This window comes from Sarcophilus harrisii, chromosome 3 (genome assembly GCF_902635505.1).
Source record: "Sarcophilus harrisii chromosome 3, mSarHar1.11, whole genome shotgun sequence".
In the NCBI taxonomy this organism is placed as follows: domain Eukaryota; kingdom Metazoa; phylum Chordata; class Mammalia; order Dasyuromorphia; family Dasyuridae; genus Sarcophilus; species Sarcophilus harrisii.
Genome location: NC_045428.1, coordinates 376,597,245 through 376,615,387, shown reverse-complemented (window position 1 = coordinate 376,615,387; position 18,143 = coordinate 376,597,245). Strand labels below are relative to the sequence as shown.

At 32.4% G+C, this 18,143-nt stretch overlaps 1 protein-coding gene across 1 annotated transcript in view; it reads right to left on the bottom strand.

The window, feature by feature from the left end:
• TMEFF2 (transmembrane protein with EGF like and two follistatin like domains 2) overlaps positions 1 to 18,143 on the bottom strand; it is a 280,237-nt gene that overhangs the window by 135,000 nt on the left and 127,094 nt on the right. Inside the window, exon 5 of the mRNA XM_003764055.4 lies at positions 4,411 to 4,507. Within this exon, the coding sequence (XP_003764103.1) occupies positions 4,411 to 4,507 (97 nt within the window). The remainder of the gene's footprint in view (positions 1 to 4,410; positions 4,508 to 18,143) is intronic.

Below are 18,143 nucleotides of genomic sequence, written 5' to 3'. Positions count from 1 at the left end.
TTTGCCAAACTATTTTAGATGGCAAGAAGCCTATTTCTTTCATTTACCAAAACAGCCATAAATAAGAATTCTGAAAAGATGATTGTTAATGCTTTAAAAATAAACCCAAGTACTACTGAGAAATTAATAACATAAGAGGATGATATGATTTTGCTAATGGATTCTGAGTGGCATTTGGAAAAGAATAACAAAGAAGAATTAAAATAGACACAAGAAGCTACAAAATGAAAGTCTGAAGCAAAGCAGAATTGTTTTAATTGTCCTTTTATGTCATTAGTAACCCAGCCACATCTGCTCCCACACCTGTGCTCCCTTCCTGGATCTATTCTGACACTCTGGAAGTGTTGGGCAGGCAGCCAGCTTCGTAGCAACTCCTCCCCATCATCAGCCTCTGCTACCAGCTTGCTTTTCTCTTACTTATAGTGAACCAAGTATCCACCCTAGGGCTCTGAACTACTCCTGATTGATGGGACAAACTGAAAGTTCTAGGCTAATTACTTCATAATAACAGTTCCTAGTGAGGGGGAGTAACCATTGACCTACTTTGGACTATACTAATATAATCCATCATGGAAGATAATTAAGGGAATATAGTGCTATTTCTAAAACCAACTAAATATCAGAAGCTTTGCTTAAATCCGAAGCAGATATTACTAATTTTGTAAGACCTGTGATATTATTTGGGTATATGCTCATATTCTATGCTCAGTTTTGATATGATTGCTCTCAAGGTTCATGTTCTTCTCCATCTTGATAAATTTTGACTTGACAAGTTATATTTGAGAGAGGCCATGGGATTTACATGTGTGCATTTTATAACTTTGTTTCTTCTTGAAAAAAAAAAGATTCATTTTTCTACCTACCAAAATAAACCTTTTGAAAAAGAAAAAAAATTTAAAAAGCTAGAATAAATTCATCCCCAAATAATCAAAATGTGTGTGGTGTGTGTGTGTGTGTGTGTGTGTGTGTGTGTGTGTGTAAGAAACCTCAGCAGAAGTTTAATTATAAAATAGGATGAACAACATTCTGACTTGAAATCAATCATTTTGGAAGCTTGATTCTACTATCATACTCTGCTTTGGGGATAGACATCTGTACTTGCTGCATATTAACACTTTACCCAGGGACAACCTTTATAGCACTTGTCCTTCCTGACTAACAAAGTCCTCTCTGTCTTTATACAGAAAGGCTGCTTCTACTGATAAAGGCTGTCTACTTCCTGATTTCTCCAATTCTGATACTTTCTAACGGAAGAAAATGAGGCTTATGAGAAAAATTAGCACAGCCCAATGAAATAATAGAACATGAATGAGGGACTTGTACCAGCCTATTTCATTAGTCATCTGTTCTTTCAAAAATCAAAAGGTGCTAAAAATGTTACACATTGAGTATCATGATTATTAATGTAGTCTTCTTGCCAATTATTCCCTTTCTGATTTTTTCCCTCCTGTTGCCCTCCTGTTTTCCCTCCCTTCCGTTCCCCTTCTCCAGGCTCACTTACTCCCTACTTCTAAGGCTCATTTAATTATGAAAACAGGATCAGTGGATTGTGAATTGATATTTTAATTCTAATAGGATTTATCTTTATCTAAGAAGTGACTCAGTATCTCTGAGTAATTCAGTGCATTTCTCACAGTGAAACAGGAGTTGTTATTTCTTGGGCTAGGATAAAATTTTGGCAATTAATTTTGCCTTTATGTCATGATTATGGATTCATAACCATGTTGTAACTTGCTTGGTAGAAGTTATTTACTTGGTTGTTTCTATTTAAGAGTAAGCAATCTGATAAAAATTTTCATGTAAATGATGGCAGTTTGATCAACATCATATCATGATAGACTTTCTGAATTCATTAAGGAAATGGTATTTCATGTCCTAAAAAAGAACTAGTTACAGCTTCACATAAAATTAATTTGATATCAAAACCTTTTCAATCAATGATTGTTCTATTGCCTAGTATGCACATAAGTTTTACATGTTTTAATTACATTTTCCATGTTCATATTATTTTCTTATGTCTTTACACTATGATCCAGCTGCCTTCCACAGTAATGTTTGAATATAGTGATATAATATGCACATACATTTATGTAATAATATCGATGCTTGCACCATTTTATAAATCATTTCTTATTACTTAGGTTTAACTACATAAATATTTTAATTATATTCTAATTAAAACATCATTACTTTTCAGCTTTGTCTTGAAATTGCAATAGTCCGGAAGGCTCCTTATACTTTTAGCCCTCTCACCTGTATAGCTGGGACCACTTAAAGACCATCTGTCATTTTAGTCTGTTCTAGACTTAAAGACCCATTTTGTCTCTAGGCAATCAGGAAGAAGAGAAGAATTTTCAGGTCAGTCACTCACCAACCCACCACCAATTTAACTTTGCTGCTACTCAGGTTCTTACCTTATGCCTTGTATATGTTAATTGGATTCTTGCTTGTATCCCCATAATAATGACCCCCAACTCTTAACCTGTGGTTCAGTAACTCCAACATATTTAAATGCTCATTTTAATTCCCTGCCCAGAATCAAGTTGTTATTGTGGTTGTATTTCTAGGAAGAGGTTATTGTCAAACTTCATCAAGAAATTTAATCCTTCACTTCTCCCCCACTTAGATATTCTTTCATAGATCTAATTCTTTCTTGACATCTTGGCTGAACCCCTACTATCTTCCATTTAATTTCCCCACTGTCATTTATTTGTTTGTCTAATACCTGCTGTCACAATCCCCCTACTTACCTGAATAATGAGGCATCTATCTATTGCCCTCTTCAAGACTTTTCCAAATTAACTATATTACCCTATAAAACTCCTTACAATGTAAATGCCATTTTTAGAGAAAATCTGTTTCAAAAAAAAAAAAAAAAAAAAAAACAGTGGTGAAAAGCATTGCTAACACAATAATGTTATTATAGTTGTTATGTTTAGTACTCAGTATTTATTATACAGATATTAAGTTCCTCATGGACTTAAATTCATCAGGGAAGGAAAAAAAATGGGAGAATCAATGTTTTAGCAGTCATTAAGATACTGGAAAATTCTTTCACCACAATGAGAGTATTCAACAACATTAAGGCACCCAAGACAAAACCTCTTCTTGTCTCTAATCCAGCATGTTTTGCTTAGTTCCTAATTAATTGCTTGCTATAATTGACTGACAAGTTTGAAAAAAAAATCACTGGCATTCTTTTACTCAATTCAACCCAAGAGATATTAAATGTTGAATGTGTAGAGGGCAGTGGTATAATAAATATGATTAAGACATAATCCCTGACTTCAAGGGCTTTTCAGTCTGATAAGGGAGATAAAACATGTATGCAAACCAATATAATACAAAATGGATATGTATGTAAAAATAAAGACAGGGGACAAATTTATGATAAAATTAAAGGAGGATGAGAATGCTAGGTTAAGGTGGAAGAAAGGAAAAGTGGGTTCATGGAAGAGGTACTACCTAAAGTGAGTGTTGAAGGAAGGAGTAAGATTCTCTACTTCAGGCAGGGAATTACATTATGGGCTATGGACAAACAAACAAAAAACAAAAATGTAAGACCAAAAACCAAGGACAGTGAATACTCCAGTTTACTTGTCCATTAATTAAGTGAAATAAAATTATGTGAATGTGTGAGGTAGGGCTAGACATAAAGATTGAAGGCAATTGGAGAAGGCCTTAAGAGCAAGAGTTTGTACAAATGATGCCCTTATAACTTGAATAGCTTTCATTTATATAGCTAGCAATTTAAACATAACAGCTGATTTATTTATATATGAACAAAGGCAGATTGAAAAAACTAAGCCTTTGGAGAGTTATGCATCTTTTCCTAAGTCACTAGCAAGTTTCAAGAAGCTGGATTTTAATCCAGGTCTCTCCTGACTTAAAATTTTAGAAAACTTTAAGCCCAGAGACTGTTCCATTTCAGTTGTTTTCCAGTCATTTTCAACATTTTGTGATTTCATTTAGGGTTTTCTTGGCAAAGATACTGGTATTGTTTGCTACTTCCTTCTCCAATTCATTTTAAGGAGTTGTTTGGGAGAAATTAAGTGACATGCTCAGGATCATAGAGTCAGTTAAGTGTCAGAGACATGACTTAAACCCATGGCTTCTTGAATTTGAGATCAGCTCTCCTTTATATGCCTGTGTGTATATATGCATGTATGTACACAGGTAACATTCCTATGTCTCTTATATAGAGTCTTTAATAGTACTGCATTTTGGCTTCCTTGTTTTGAGGGACAATGGAAATTGCTTAGGGTATGACAATTCTTATTTTCTCTCTGGAAAGGAGCCAAGTAAATTATTTTGAAAACTTAAAAAGTGAGTGGTTGAAGGGATAGGAAATAATCTCATCATCAGTATTTTCCAATCACATAATCTTAATTTTTAAGTGCAAAACGTTACCAAACATCCTCAGCATCTTCATCACACTCGGCACCAAACTGACAAATGTCACAAGTGGATGTCTCCTTTTGGCTGGTTTCTCCAGATCCTTCATTGACTACAAACCACAAACCAGAAAGAATATAGTTAAGTATAATGGATAAGAATTTTTTTTTTTTTTTTTTTTGGTGAGGTAGTATATCTTTCTACTGAAGTTGTTGGAATTTACTCTTCAGAAAGAGAATGATAGTCTCTAGATTCATGATAACCTTTTTGAAATTCAAGGGCAGTTAGAACACTAATGTCACCCAAAGAAAGATATATGGTGACTGTATACATTTTACAAACAAAAAGTGTCACATCGGGTTTATCAAAAGTGATTGACAAAACTATAACATATAATTAAGACCCACTTAAATGTTAATTTCTCTTGAAGAAGGTATATGGCTTTAATGGAAAAATATTCATAGTATTTTCTATTTTTTCTCCTTTCAAAGTTACTCTTGTTTCATGTACAATGTCTGCTCATGATGATTCTGAATTATATTCTTATTCATAGGTGGCATAAATAAAAAGTATTATGTATCCATGTTCTAGGAAACAGTCCTTAGTTGGCAGCAATTTATTAACCTTAATTTTTTGAATGTTAGTGCTACAGAATGATTACCACAACAAATCTCTCACAGCAATTTCCTAAGAAAAATATATATGTACAAAATTTAAAAAAGTAAAGTTACTGTTGATCAACAATGCTGTTTGATGATCAGAAGAAAAATACAAGTTCTTTTAAAAGTTGATAGCGGAGTGGGGGTGAGGTGGGAGGAGAAATGCTAGGTGGCACAGTGGATAGAGCACCAGCCCTGAAGTCAGGAAGATCTAACTTCAAATTCGGCCTCAGACACTTAACTCTTCCTAGTTGTGTGACCCTGGGCAAATCACTTAACCCCAATTGCCTCAGCAAAAATAAATAAATAAATAAATAAATAAATAAATAAAGTTGATAGCAGGATGAATTGAGAAAGATTATTTGGTTATAAATCTGATCTAATCTTTCAAAATCATTATTTTGGAGTTGGGAAAGGTACCCTAGTTAAATTAATTACACATTCAGTTCAATAAATACTTATTATGTTATTATAATATAACATTATTCAGTGTTGGGAAGTATATTGGTGCTGGGGATATTTAAGCAGGGTATAGGTAAGGAATATATTTGAAAATGAAAGTGATATAAAAACAAAACATATCAATAAAAAATTCAAAAAATTTCCTTAGAAGAGACATTTTACCAATTCATGTATCCCTTAAACTCTCTTTGCTAAGAAAGAATGTATTTTAATCCAAAATGGTCTTTCAAAAATTTATGCCAAGGAAAAGTAAAGTATTTTCAATACAAGTGACTGTTTTAGAAATTCTGCATTGAAGATGTTAATTTCCATTGAAACTAATAGATAACACTTTTAACAAAGAAAGAGAAAATGTATTCACATTCACACTGAGCCTACCAAACTCAACACATTCTGTATTAATGTAGCATTTTCTTATCACTTCCTGTTTTAAATGTCTACTGAGATTTTTAAACTATTTTTTAAAAAGCAGCCTACTTCATTATCTCTTTTCTTATTCCCTGTTGTGCAGATAAGTGTCTTGATTTTTTTTTTAAGACATCTGATATATTTTCATTATGCTCAGGCAATGGTAGTTGTTCATTTTCTTAACTACTCTTTCTTTTTATTTTCCTCTATCTTCCCCAGCTCCCAACCCCCTTTGCTTTCATCTGTGAATGCTTCATCTTTTATATCTTGCCTGGAAAAATCATAAGTTAAATTAGAGTACAGGAAAACTTGCATTTGTGGTAGTTATATTTGCTTTAAAGTAAACCTTAGAGAGCTTAATATTAATCTATTTTTGTAGGAAAAGACAAAAAAGAACTTTAGGCTCCTGCTGAAGTATAGAGTACTTATCTTATTATCCACTCTATTACCTTAATACAGGCAAAATGATTGCAGTGGACCATGGGGAAAACAGTGCGTTAGGGCATACACCTCTGGGGAGACCTAACAGCTGAAGTCAGTCTCTTTATGGTTTTCTTATTATTAATGCAATATGGAAGTTGCTAATGTGAAAGTTCCTTTACTGTTAGTGAAATTAGTAGCTTCTCAAATGAAAGTTCCTATCATTTAGGAAATGTGCTAACATGATAGGAAAGTTATCCATACAAACTGAGAAATTCTGAGACAATATTTGTTTCTGCAGCAGTAGAGCTGATTATTTTGAGATTTATTGAAGAAGGGAATACAGAAAACGAGGAGATGATGCAAATAGAACAGAACCTATTTTAAAAACTTGTCTTCTAAAAATTTCACTATATTTCTAAAGAGCAGCCATTGTTAGTAGATTTTAAGTCAATAGATCTGAGAAGAAACTAAATTCAAAAAGAATAATGTCCTCAATTAGCAAATCTCTTGGGTGCTAGGGAAGCTAAGCTAAGAGACAAACATGAAATTATACGAAGCAGAGATGTTTCTGCCTATAGCTGCATGACAAAAACAACTCTTTGTTCAATTACTATTTGTTATCACATTTCTGAACATTAACCACCAGGAAAACTGTGAAATCTGGACATTTATCTTCTATCTATTGTATCCTTTCTCTTGATGGTCACCCACCCTGCCTCTCTTCCCTATTCTCTCTTCATCTCTTTACTTGATATCCTCAATCAAAAAAAAAATGTTTCAACTTCTCAAAACGCCAGATTTTTCATTGACATAAAATTGTGCTTGTCTGAACATAGACCTGTAGGCAATTTCCTCCCTCAATTACATCTTTGTCTCTGCTGAGCACAGATGGACCTCCCATAATATGAATTTGAAACTGTGGATTTGTGTAATTTTAAACTTAATCAATCCCTATACTCTTCTATCTCTGCCTAAAAGAATCCAAGAGACATACTTATGTCTAGATTGAATTAATATGTGATAACTTCTCATACTATAATATTTCTTAAATGAGTTTCTAGAGTATATCTGATAATTCTCCTATTGGCTAAGAAGTTTCTGTAAAAAGCAGGGAATTAGAATGAATTTATCTTCTTTCTCAATATTAATATTTGGCTTATAGTATTGAAAGCTGGCAGGGATCCTTTTATTTAACCTTTTAAGTAATGATAGATATAGTTAATTCATTGGATGATTCAAAAAATTAAAAAAAAATCCAAATTCACAAGTACAAAATAGAGGAATCTTGGATAGCATTCATCAATCTGAAAAAGACCATAGGTTTCAAGTGAACTGAAAGCTTAATATGGGTCTATTGAGTGATACAGCAGGGAAACTGTTAATATGAACATAGGCTATGTTAAATAAGCCATAAAATTGAGGACTAGGGAAATGGATATCTTTTCTCCTTTATTCTGTTCTCATCAGACTGTGTCTAGCATCCTGTATTTATTTCAAGGACTCACATTTTGGGAAGAGCATTAATAAAACTGGAGAACATTGAGGATAGTGACAAGGAAGACAAAGAGAGACATGAAGTCATACCAAAGGAGGATTGGTTGGAGATATTGAGAAAAGTTAAACTGGAGGAGGCAGGGGAATCAGAATCATTGAAGTCAAGTTTTTGAAAAGTCGTTATATGGATCATGGGTTAGAGTTATTCTGCTTAGTCCAAGAAGGAAGCTCTAGGTATGAGTGAGAGTTGTAGACATTTAATTTTGATGGAAAATCTTCCAGCCAATTAGATATATTTCCAAATGTTCTAGCTTGGGAGAGATAGTAGCATCCTCTCTCTTGACCTTTTTGAGGAAAAGATAGATGATCATTCCAGGGGAATCTATAGCAAGGATGTTTGTTTAGCTTACTAGTTGGACCAAATGGTCTTTTAGATCTTTCCACCTCTAAAATGTGTATCTGAAGCACAGAGCATTTAAGTGATTTGATCAAGGTCATAAATGCAGGAAGTAACTAAGCCAGTTATGAATCATGGCTCTATTATTATGTTGAAATTACTTTCAAAGAAAACTAGGACCAAATTGATTTGATATGATTTAATTATGTTCCCATTTATATAAGAATAACTTTTTTTTTTTTCACTTTTGGCTTAAGATGAACCACCTACCCTATTCAGAATCAGTTTCTTTTTTCCTAAAAGATACTTCTAGAACCATGAACATTTTATGATTGTTATTCTCTTCCTTCATTCTTGATTTTCTATCAAATAAGTGTTATACTTTTTTTTAAACAATCCTTTATGTCCTCTTTAGTATTTCAATTTTATTTTTCATGTAGTCTTTTAGGAAAAACATTGATGTTTTCTTTGTTTGAATACTGAGTGTGCATACTGGTCATGGGAATTGGGATATCCTGAAAAAAATTAGACATCAGAAATAAATAGGATTGTAAAGGCAAAAAATGAGAACATTAATAAAATCTGAAATATGGTTCACTTGCCAAATACTTATTAAGGCTCCTGATATGATTACTAGATATATCATCAATGTGGAATTGCCTTATACAAAGGTGAAGTTAAAAAAAATTTGCTTAAACATTCTAGTGAATGTCAGCAGCTAGTATAGAGTCATGAATATATTAAACACTCAATAAATGTTGAATGAATGTAGGAACTTAATTATAATATAGCTATGAATGGATGTCTCATTAATGTTTTATACTTCTTCACAAACTGGTGAGAAATGCCTCACTTTTACAACTTATATATGACCTAAAAAGAGTCAAGACCAACTTTATAATATCTGCTTTCAACCCTGCCTGTTTTCTTTTTGTTTTAACTAGGTTGGTTGCTCAATGACATTTTAAGGTATCTGTTATCAACAGAATAATTTTGACCTAAAAACAATCCAAAAATCACTTTATTGGACAACATGTAGTAAATAATTACTTAATAACTAAATAATAGAACCTTAAGTATATTTTCATTGAATGACAGATTTTACTATGCAGAATAGGGATTCAATTGAATTTAATAATTACTTATTAAGCAAGGCACTGACTGTGCTAAACACTAGGGAGATAATGAAAATAATGAAAAAAAAATACTTTTCTTAAGGTGCTTACTGTAGGGATAGTACATACACACAAATTAATAAATACAAGTTATATATCACTTATTCAAAGGCATTGAGGTGTGGGAGATAAGTAGATCAGTTGGATAGAGTAGAAATAATCCTTTTTGGGGAGGTACCAGATCCTGGAGGGTTTTACATATTACATTGAGGGTTTTTTCTTTTGCCCTAGAGGCTATTGGGGGAAAATATTTTAAATAAGACCTTCAATCCCAACCTTTCCTTTACTGCTCTTGTCTGTTTTCATGCTCTATTTTCCTCTCTTCCACCTGCACAACCAAGATAGACTTGACTAATGGGTGCTGTTTGCAGTTCATCCAAAGGCTAAAGCACTTTTAAGCTATCGTTTTCAAGCTATATTCATATTTTTGATAACATACCCAATTTTATTGTTAAGAACCCCCATTACAACTCAGAAGAAAACACTGGTTGATAAGCATGAAAAACAATTTCTTTAACCTACATAATCCAATCTGTGCAAAGAGAGGTCATATGAATAATAAAAATACAGTTTTATTCCTATTACTAAAATGTTCAAAACAGGAAAAGTGGCATTTTGGTTTGATATTTCTATAATAAAGAGAGCTTAATATCACAGATGTATTTGCAAATCTGTTCCTAGTTTTGTGGGGTTGAAATTGTTTGAGGGATGAAAAAATCAAGGTATAAAGAAAACAAGATGCTATTGATAGTTTTCCATTTTGGAGCTCTTGAAATATCAAAAAGTGAATTAATTCTAATACCATTACTACTCTTTCACATGTTTTAAAAACCTAAAAAAATAAATAAGCCTATTTAAAACCCAAGAACCATTTCCACGATTGATCAAAAGCAATTTCAAATTAAGCACTTTTCAAATAGGGGATTATTTTACAAAAGTTAATTTTTCACAATTAAGCTGATTTGCTAGAGCTTGACAAAGTCCCTTTAGAAATCACTTATAATTTGTTGGCTGTTCAACAACTAAAAATTAGTTTAACATATTAATATAAGGCTACCATGTTGAGGCACAATTCTATTGTCATCACTCAGACCTGATTGATTTCAGTCAATTCAACCCAAGGTAGAACTGAAGACACTTAGTTGTTTAAAAAAATATCATTTGATTGATATCATGCATGGCAGAATTCATTCAGAATGGGTGAAGTTGCCAGTTTACTTGAAACCTCATATCATATAGTAACATGTTAATTTTAAACACAAGTAGCCTTTATAGGTACTAATAAATGAAAGCTTTTATTATAAGTTTAAGATATTAATTTGTTTTTTCTTTTTATTGATGAATAAGAATTTGATAACTTTTCAATTAAAAAATTTAAAAAATGTCACTGGAAAAAAGTGAGAAATTATCTTGAGATGGGTTAAGCATTTAAGATAAAATACCACTGAGATTTAGTATTATAAATAAAAACATGGGGTAGCTATTTGGCATAGTAGATAGAGCACCAGCCCTGAAGTCAGGAGGACCTCAGTTCAAATCTGGCCTCAGACACTAAATACTTCCTAGCTGTGTGACCCTGGGCATGTCACTTAACCCCAATTGCCTCAGCAAAAATAAATGAATGAATGAATGAATGAATAAACATATAAATATATAAATAAAACATGGAAGGTCATGGGAAAACATTATGATTTAAATTATTTCTGAGAGAAAAGATAGCAATTGATAAACATAGATCAGAGTAACATCATATAATGAAAAGAGGCCTGCATTTGACCATGGCAAATTTGCTGTTGCTGTTTAGTTGTTTCATTTGTAGCTCACTATTCATAACTCCATTTGGGGTTTTCTTGGCAAAGATACTGAAGTGATTTACTATTTTTTCTCTTGTTCATTTACAGCTGGAGAAACTGAGGCAAACACAGTTAACAGACTTGCCCAGGGTCACAAAGCTAATAAGTATCTAAGGTTGGATTTGAATTTAAGTCTTCTTGACTCCAGGCCCTTTGTTCACTGAGAATCTCTATCTATAAAATGTAGAAAATAATGCATTACCTTTCTTTTAGGGTGGACTTTAGGAAAATATCTTAACTTTAGACTTTAGATTGATGAACTATATTATCATTATATAACTATGGCAGACTGGGGTTAGTCTACCTGGGTTTTTGTGTCAGCTGTTGTCAGCCAAATTTGTCTTTTGTTTCTCTCCTTAGTAAAACAAACATAACCATAGAATATGGTCTCTGATACTGAACTTTCTGTTATTTAAAACCCTCTAGTAACAGGAAATTCTTCCATTTTATGATATAATGGTAAATAAGAGTCACAATGATAACTGCTTTAAGAACAATTTTGAAATATTTTTGAATTTCTAAAAAAAGAATACAGCTTCTAAGAGCAGTAGTCTCTACCTTGCTTAATCTCATACTCTAGAAATAAAAACACACCAACAATATATGTGAATTTCTTTATATCTATTCATGGACAATTGACTAAATTATTGTGTATACTTAAAAAAACACAAATAGAAATTTAAAGTGATGAACTAAAGAAGAATAAGTCATATCATTAAAATATTTATTTTGTTTATTAGCAGTATAGAATCCTTTAGCTCTCACTAACATTATCAAGATTATTTTGTTTTTGTTTTATTTATTAATAACAGTACAAATAATAATTTATAATATTTTAATGAGAACAGTTTGAATATATTTTATTATTTAATAAAAAAAACTGCATGTTGTAGGGAAGAGAATACTTGCAAATAATAATTGTTAATGATTAGTTATTCAGTTAATGTGATCAATGTGACTAGCTAAACTGGTGAATTTATTTTTTAGATACTTTTAAAATCAAAATGTACACAATGTGACAATCAAACAATAGGTCATATCTGTGGACATAACAGCTTTTCAGAAGGAATTATTTCTTTTGTGTATATTCACCATGCGCAAGCAAAATAAAAGCAGAATAAATTATTTCTCATTTCAATTCAGAAGCAAGTTTTCAGTATAAATTTATTTATTTTTTTCTTTTCATGAATTCTGTTTAATATATGGTTGGAGCATCTACATGGCTCAGTGGCTAGGCTGCTAGGTCTAATCTTCCTGATTTGGCCTCAAACACTTACTAGCTGTGTGACCCAGGGCAAATCACTTCATCCTGTTTGCCCCAGTTTCCTCATCTGTAAAATGAGCTACAAAATGCAATGGCAAAAAATTCCAGGATCTTTGCCAAGAAAACCGCAAATGGGTTCATGAAGAGTCAAAAATTGAAATGAATAAATTACAATTAAAAGATGGCTTTATATCAGCCGTAGTTGACTCAATGGATAGAGTACAGGATTTGGAGTTGAGATGACCTGAATTCAAATCTTGCTTTAAATATTTATTAGATCTGAAAACCTGGACAAGTCACTTTCTTTGTGTCTTAGTTGCTTTATTTATAATAACATTTATTTCATAGGGTTTTTGTGAGAATCAAATGTTCACTGATGTAAAGCACTTTATAAACTTCCAAGTGCTACATAAATTCTAGTTATTATCATCACCATCATCATCGTAATTAATGTTTGAATATTTTAGTTGTATTTTCATACATGTGGAAACTGAATGACCACCAATTTGGAAGGAAGAGAAGTAACAGGTAGTAAGATTGGAAAGATAGATTGGGATCAGGGTGAAAGGTTTTAAATGCCAATCAGAGGAGTTTATAACTGAACCTCTACTCAATAGGTGGCTATTAGAGTTCATCAAAGAGGAACACAAAAGAGCCTGAATCTTTGAACAGTGTCTCCTCATTCACAGGGAAGCAGAGCCCTACTTTAACATAAATTTCAAAGTCAAGAGATAAGCTGGAAAAATGATAAAACAATAAAAAAGTACTTTACCATAAAAATCTACTATAGTGCTAGGGAAGACAAAAATACAAACTCTGAAAATAATAATGTGAAAAGAGCTACAAATAAAGTTTCAAAGAAAAATTCTAATTGAGCCTAAACCCAGCAAGAATTCGTAAAAGAGTAGTTGAGAAAATATTGAGAAAAGAAATTAGCGTGATTCAAGAGAATTATGAAGAGAGTGTTAACAAATGATTAAAGAGGTGCATGCATGTGCATGCGCACGTACGCACACACACACATACACCACTGAAGAAAAATAACACCTTTAAAATAGAACTGAATTAATGGTAAGAGAGGTACAAAAATTCAGTGAAAATAAATTTCAGTGGGTCCCTGAGATCATGCTGTTATGCTCTAACCATTAATGTACTGACCCCATTTATTTTACATAAAGCACTGGGGTTATGTCCAAAGAAACAGATACCAAATCCTTGTTATTTAACCTTCTCATGTCTATACAAATTAAAACCTTTTGAACAATAATTCATGAGTGCCTCATTTTGTCTCAACATTGAAATAAGATAATATGATAGGGCAGAAAGAGCAATGAGTTGGCTAGAAGAGGAGTTGGGTTAAAATCCCAGATCTCCCACTCTCAGCCTTGGTCTATAAACTTGGGCTCATTTATCATCTGTAAAAAGAGGAAATTGGATTATATTACATCTAAATTTTGTCCTAGCTCTAAATCTGCTGCCTTAAGGATACTTCATTTCTCCTACTTATGAAAAATGAATAGTATAAGGAGTTTAGTTTTCTAATCACAAATATATATTGAGCCGACTATATTCAAGGCATTCCTCTATTTATCCTGAGAAATCTGAGGGGAAAATGTACATACTTCTGATTGCAAAAGCTAAGGAAGGAGGAATAAGAATTAGAAGTAAGACAGAGGGTACCTGACCAAAATGTTATTTGGTCAAAAAATGGAAAAAAGAAAAATAAAATGACCTTGAGAAAAATCACAAAGGTTAAAGCATTTGTTTTAACATTAACATAAGAATTGATGGGTTAAAAAGAGGGGGAAAAACAGAACATAGCATTCTTTAAAGAATAAGAGGCCATTACATTTGGTCAGTGATGTGAGACAAACATTTATGAGCACCTTCCACAAAATAAAAATTAAAAACACAGACATACATAACATCATAAAGTGAACCTGAAAAGCTGAAGTGCTGGAATAAGTTAGAAATTGACTTCAAACTAATCAATATATCTACTTACTGAAAACATTATTTCAGTCTAAAACTGTGAAGTAGAAAGAATGAATAAAGGTGGAAAAGAGGCATTTTAGAAAGAAACTAGGATTAAAAATAGAGATATCTTTCTATCAGTGAACTGATAGTTAGCTAGAGAAGTACAAGAAACATTCTTGACCTTCAACAAAGAAAGAAGAAATAACTTTCACTTTTTACATTTGAATTATGATCATCATAATTAAACCAAATTCCTTACATTTCAAATTTTAAAATTCACTCTTCTTTTTCTTTCTACATTTTTTTCAACAAATGCTATAGATGTTCATGTTTAGTTAGTTAGTGAATTATAGGATGTTGCAAGTAAAGCAATTTTATTGTTTTTTTTGTCATAATGCAAAAGGATTTAAAAAAAAAAGTGTTTAATATCTGTGAGTGTTTCCTAACAAATTCATTCCGAACCAAATCTAATCCAGAAGTCTCAATTTTTTTCAACAAATCATTTATTTGTTTATCTCTTTACTTATTTTTAATATTTGATTTCTAAATGAGAAAACAAATAATGCATATAATAGTCAGGTTTATGTGCACGTAGGAGAAATAAGGATATTTGGTTTTTAGATCTCCATGACCAATTGCAAAATACTTTATCTTATTTCATCAGCAATAAAGGGGTTGCAAGATTTAGCTTGTTGATTGAAAAAAAAAAAACTCTGTTCAAACATTTTAAATACAGTTTCACTAAACATAATTATATAAATTGATATTTTGCTATGCTTTTAAATATATTTTTTCTTTGAGATAAAGAAATCCAATGTAAATTGTTTTCTAAAGTACATCAAATGTAATTAATAAAGATCAACAATAAAGATTCAACATTTTTTCTTTTTGTTTGTTTGAAGATCTTTAAATAATATAAAATTAGAATTAGTGACAAGAATAGATCCATTATTTTTAAAAGTTTCTTTATTTTTCTCCCACTGAACTAATGTTTCAAGAAGCTATACTGTCAAGATGAGTTCTGAAATCATCTTTGTCTTTCTATGTTTCTCAGTTCCTTTCCTGTCTTTGATTTCTTCCTTGAAGGCCCATAAAGATGATATATTCTATTAATCCTAGATTTGTTTTACTTGCCTTCTTCCTCAGGTTGGACCTCATAACCAATAATGTAAGCATCATTATTCTTAAATTCTCTTCTCCCTTTATCTTCTGTCATTCTCACTCTCCTAATTATTAATTCTAGGAAACCACTACCAGTAGCTTTCTTTGCCTCTATTGTGTTTATTGGATCTGCTACAAATTTATTCTAAGTTATCACAGCTGGGCCATCAATAGAATTATACTATTATTTCTTCATCTCATTTGGATTTTACCACATTTTACATGAAATATTTTAAAAGGAACTTTTATTAACACTTTAACCACCCCCTACTTTTCTCATTTTTAGGAGATTCCCTTCTACTCCTTTAATAAGAGAAGAATGAAGCTATCAAACTCAGATCTTTCTTTCCATACCTTTCTTCTATATTCAAATTTTTTTCTGTGTCTTCATGTATCTTTTTTTTTTTTTTTTTTTTTTTTGGCTCCCCTCCTGTCTCAAAGAAAGAGGAGGCTCTCTTCCTTTTAAAGACAATAAGAGTTCAGATTCCTATAGTGTCTTAAGCTATGCAAAGTACTTCATATACCATAGCTCATTGAACTTAACGGCAAGCCTGTGGGGAGCCTACTACAAGGTATGATCCTTCGAATTTTACTGGTGAAGAAACTGACATTCTGACAAACCAGGTATCCTGCTGGTAAATATCAGATGTAGTCATGGGACCCTGGCTTTTCTAAATATAAATCCCCCAAAGTACTAATCTCCTCATCTCTTATGAACATTCTCACAATAGTCTTTCCTGAATCTTACTACAGGTAGCATTCTCTCTCTCTGTCTCTGTCTCTCTATATGTATCTATCTATCTGTCTCTGTCACAGTCTATTTCTCTCTCCTTTCCTCTTCCAGTATTATAGAAATTACACGTGATGCTTCTTTTTCTTCATTACTCATTCATCCTTTAATTCCTTGCTACATAATTATATTCCACACCACTCTACAAAATTTCTCTACAATATCACCAATGTCCTCTCAATTATTAAATCAATGATCTTGTTTCAATCCTCATCCTCCTTAAATTATTTTGTATATCTGATTGTTTCCTCCTTCATTATAATCATTTTTCCTTCCTTTCTATGACATTAAATAGTAATAGTTCATAGGTCAACATATTCCATATGTCAATATATGTCAAGAATAGTTCATGTAACAATTCAATAATTAGTTACACTGATTTTACCTTTCCTGTTTCTTTCAGAGAGTGACATAGTGGATACTCTGTTTTTCTAGTTGAGCATTAGACATTTCTATTTGAATGTTATCTATTAACATTGCCTGCAATACCATTTGTAGGTTGCAGAATTAGAACCCAGGAATTGCTATTGAGGATAATGAAACACAGTATTGGAAATTAATGGACTGTACAAAGGCTCCATTTATAGCTTCTTATCTATATGTTGGTAATTGCTGTACTTTTTTCTTGAAGAGGTCCAAAATGACATCACTATGTTAGAGTGAAATTACAAAGTGTCTGACTAATATGAGCTTGGAAAACTCTGCCACAAGTCAGACACAAATAGTTACTATGAATAATTGGATTGGATTCTCTAACTTTGAGCCTCAAGTTTCTTTTGAGCTAATTCAATTCTGCTTGCTCATAAAGCACAGCACCTTCTCTGATGAGGGCACGCCAGGCTGGACAGCCCTGTGCCAGACTCCCATGCCATACAATCAATTGTAAAGGTCCTGACAGATATTGAGTGTCTGTGTATCACTTTTTCTCACCACCTTGTGAGCACTTGCCCTGTGTGAGTTCTCCATAAAATATATCTTTTTGGCAAGCATACATTTGGCATTCAAACAATGAGGCTGGCTCTGTGGCGTTGTGCTTTCTGCAATAGAGTTGGGCTGCTTGGCAGGTTAGTTTGAGAAAGGACCTCAGTGTCTGGTATCTTATTCTGCCAGGTATCTTCTAGGGATTCTTTCTAGGCATGACCACATCGATAATGAGATTGACACAAGCATTGCCAGGGCTAGTTCAGTATTTGGGAGGCTCTGAGGAAAGTGTGGGAGAGAGGTATTAGACAGACTATTAAACTGAAAGTCTATAGAGACATTGTGCTGATCTCATTATTGTATACCTATGAAACTTAGACAGTATATGAGCACTATGCCAGGAACTGTCTTAGGAAGAATCTAAAGATTACCTGGATTATAGATTAATAACTAAATGACCAACCTAATTCACAGGAATGACCACATTAATTTGCTGCTCATGAATCTTTAGAACCTCTTGTCTGTATTTTATATAAAGTATGCTAAGTTTTATAGGCGAACATACTAAGTTGTTCATAATGCAGGCCAAAATCTTTACTTTATGTCACCTTTCATGGCCTCTGTGCTCCAGCCAAATTGGACCATCAATTGTTTTCTGTACAAGTGCTTCATTACATCTTTCCGAGTTTGTTCACACCAGTTTTTTTCCACCTGGGACAAACTATTTCTCACTCTCACACTTAAAAAATTGTTTTTGTTATTGT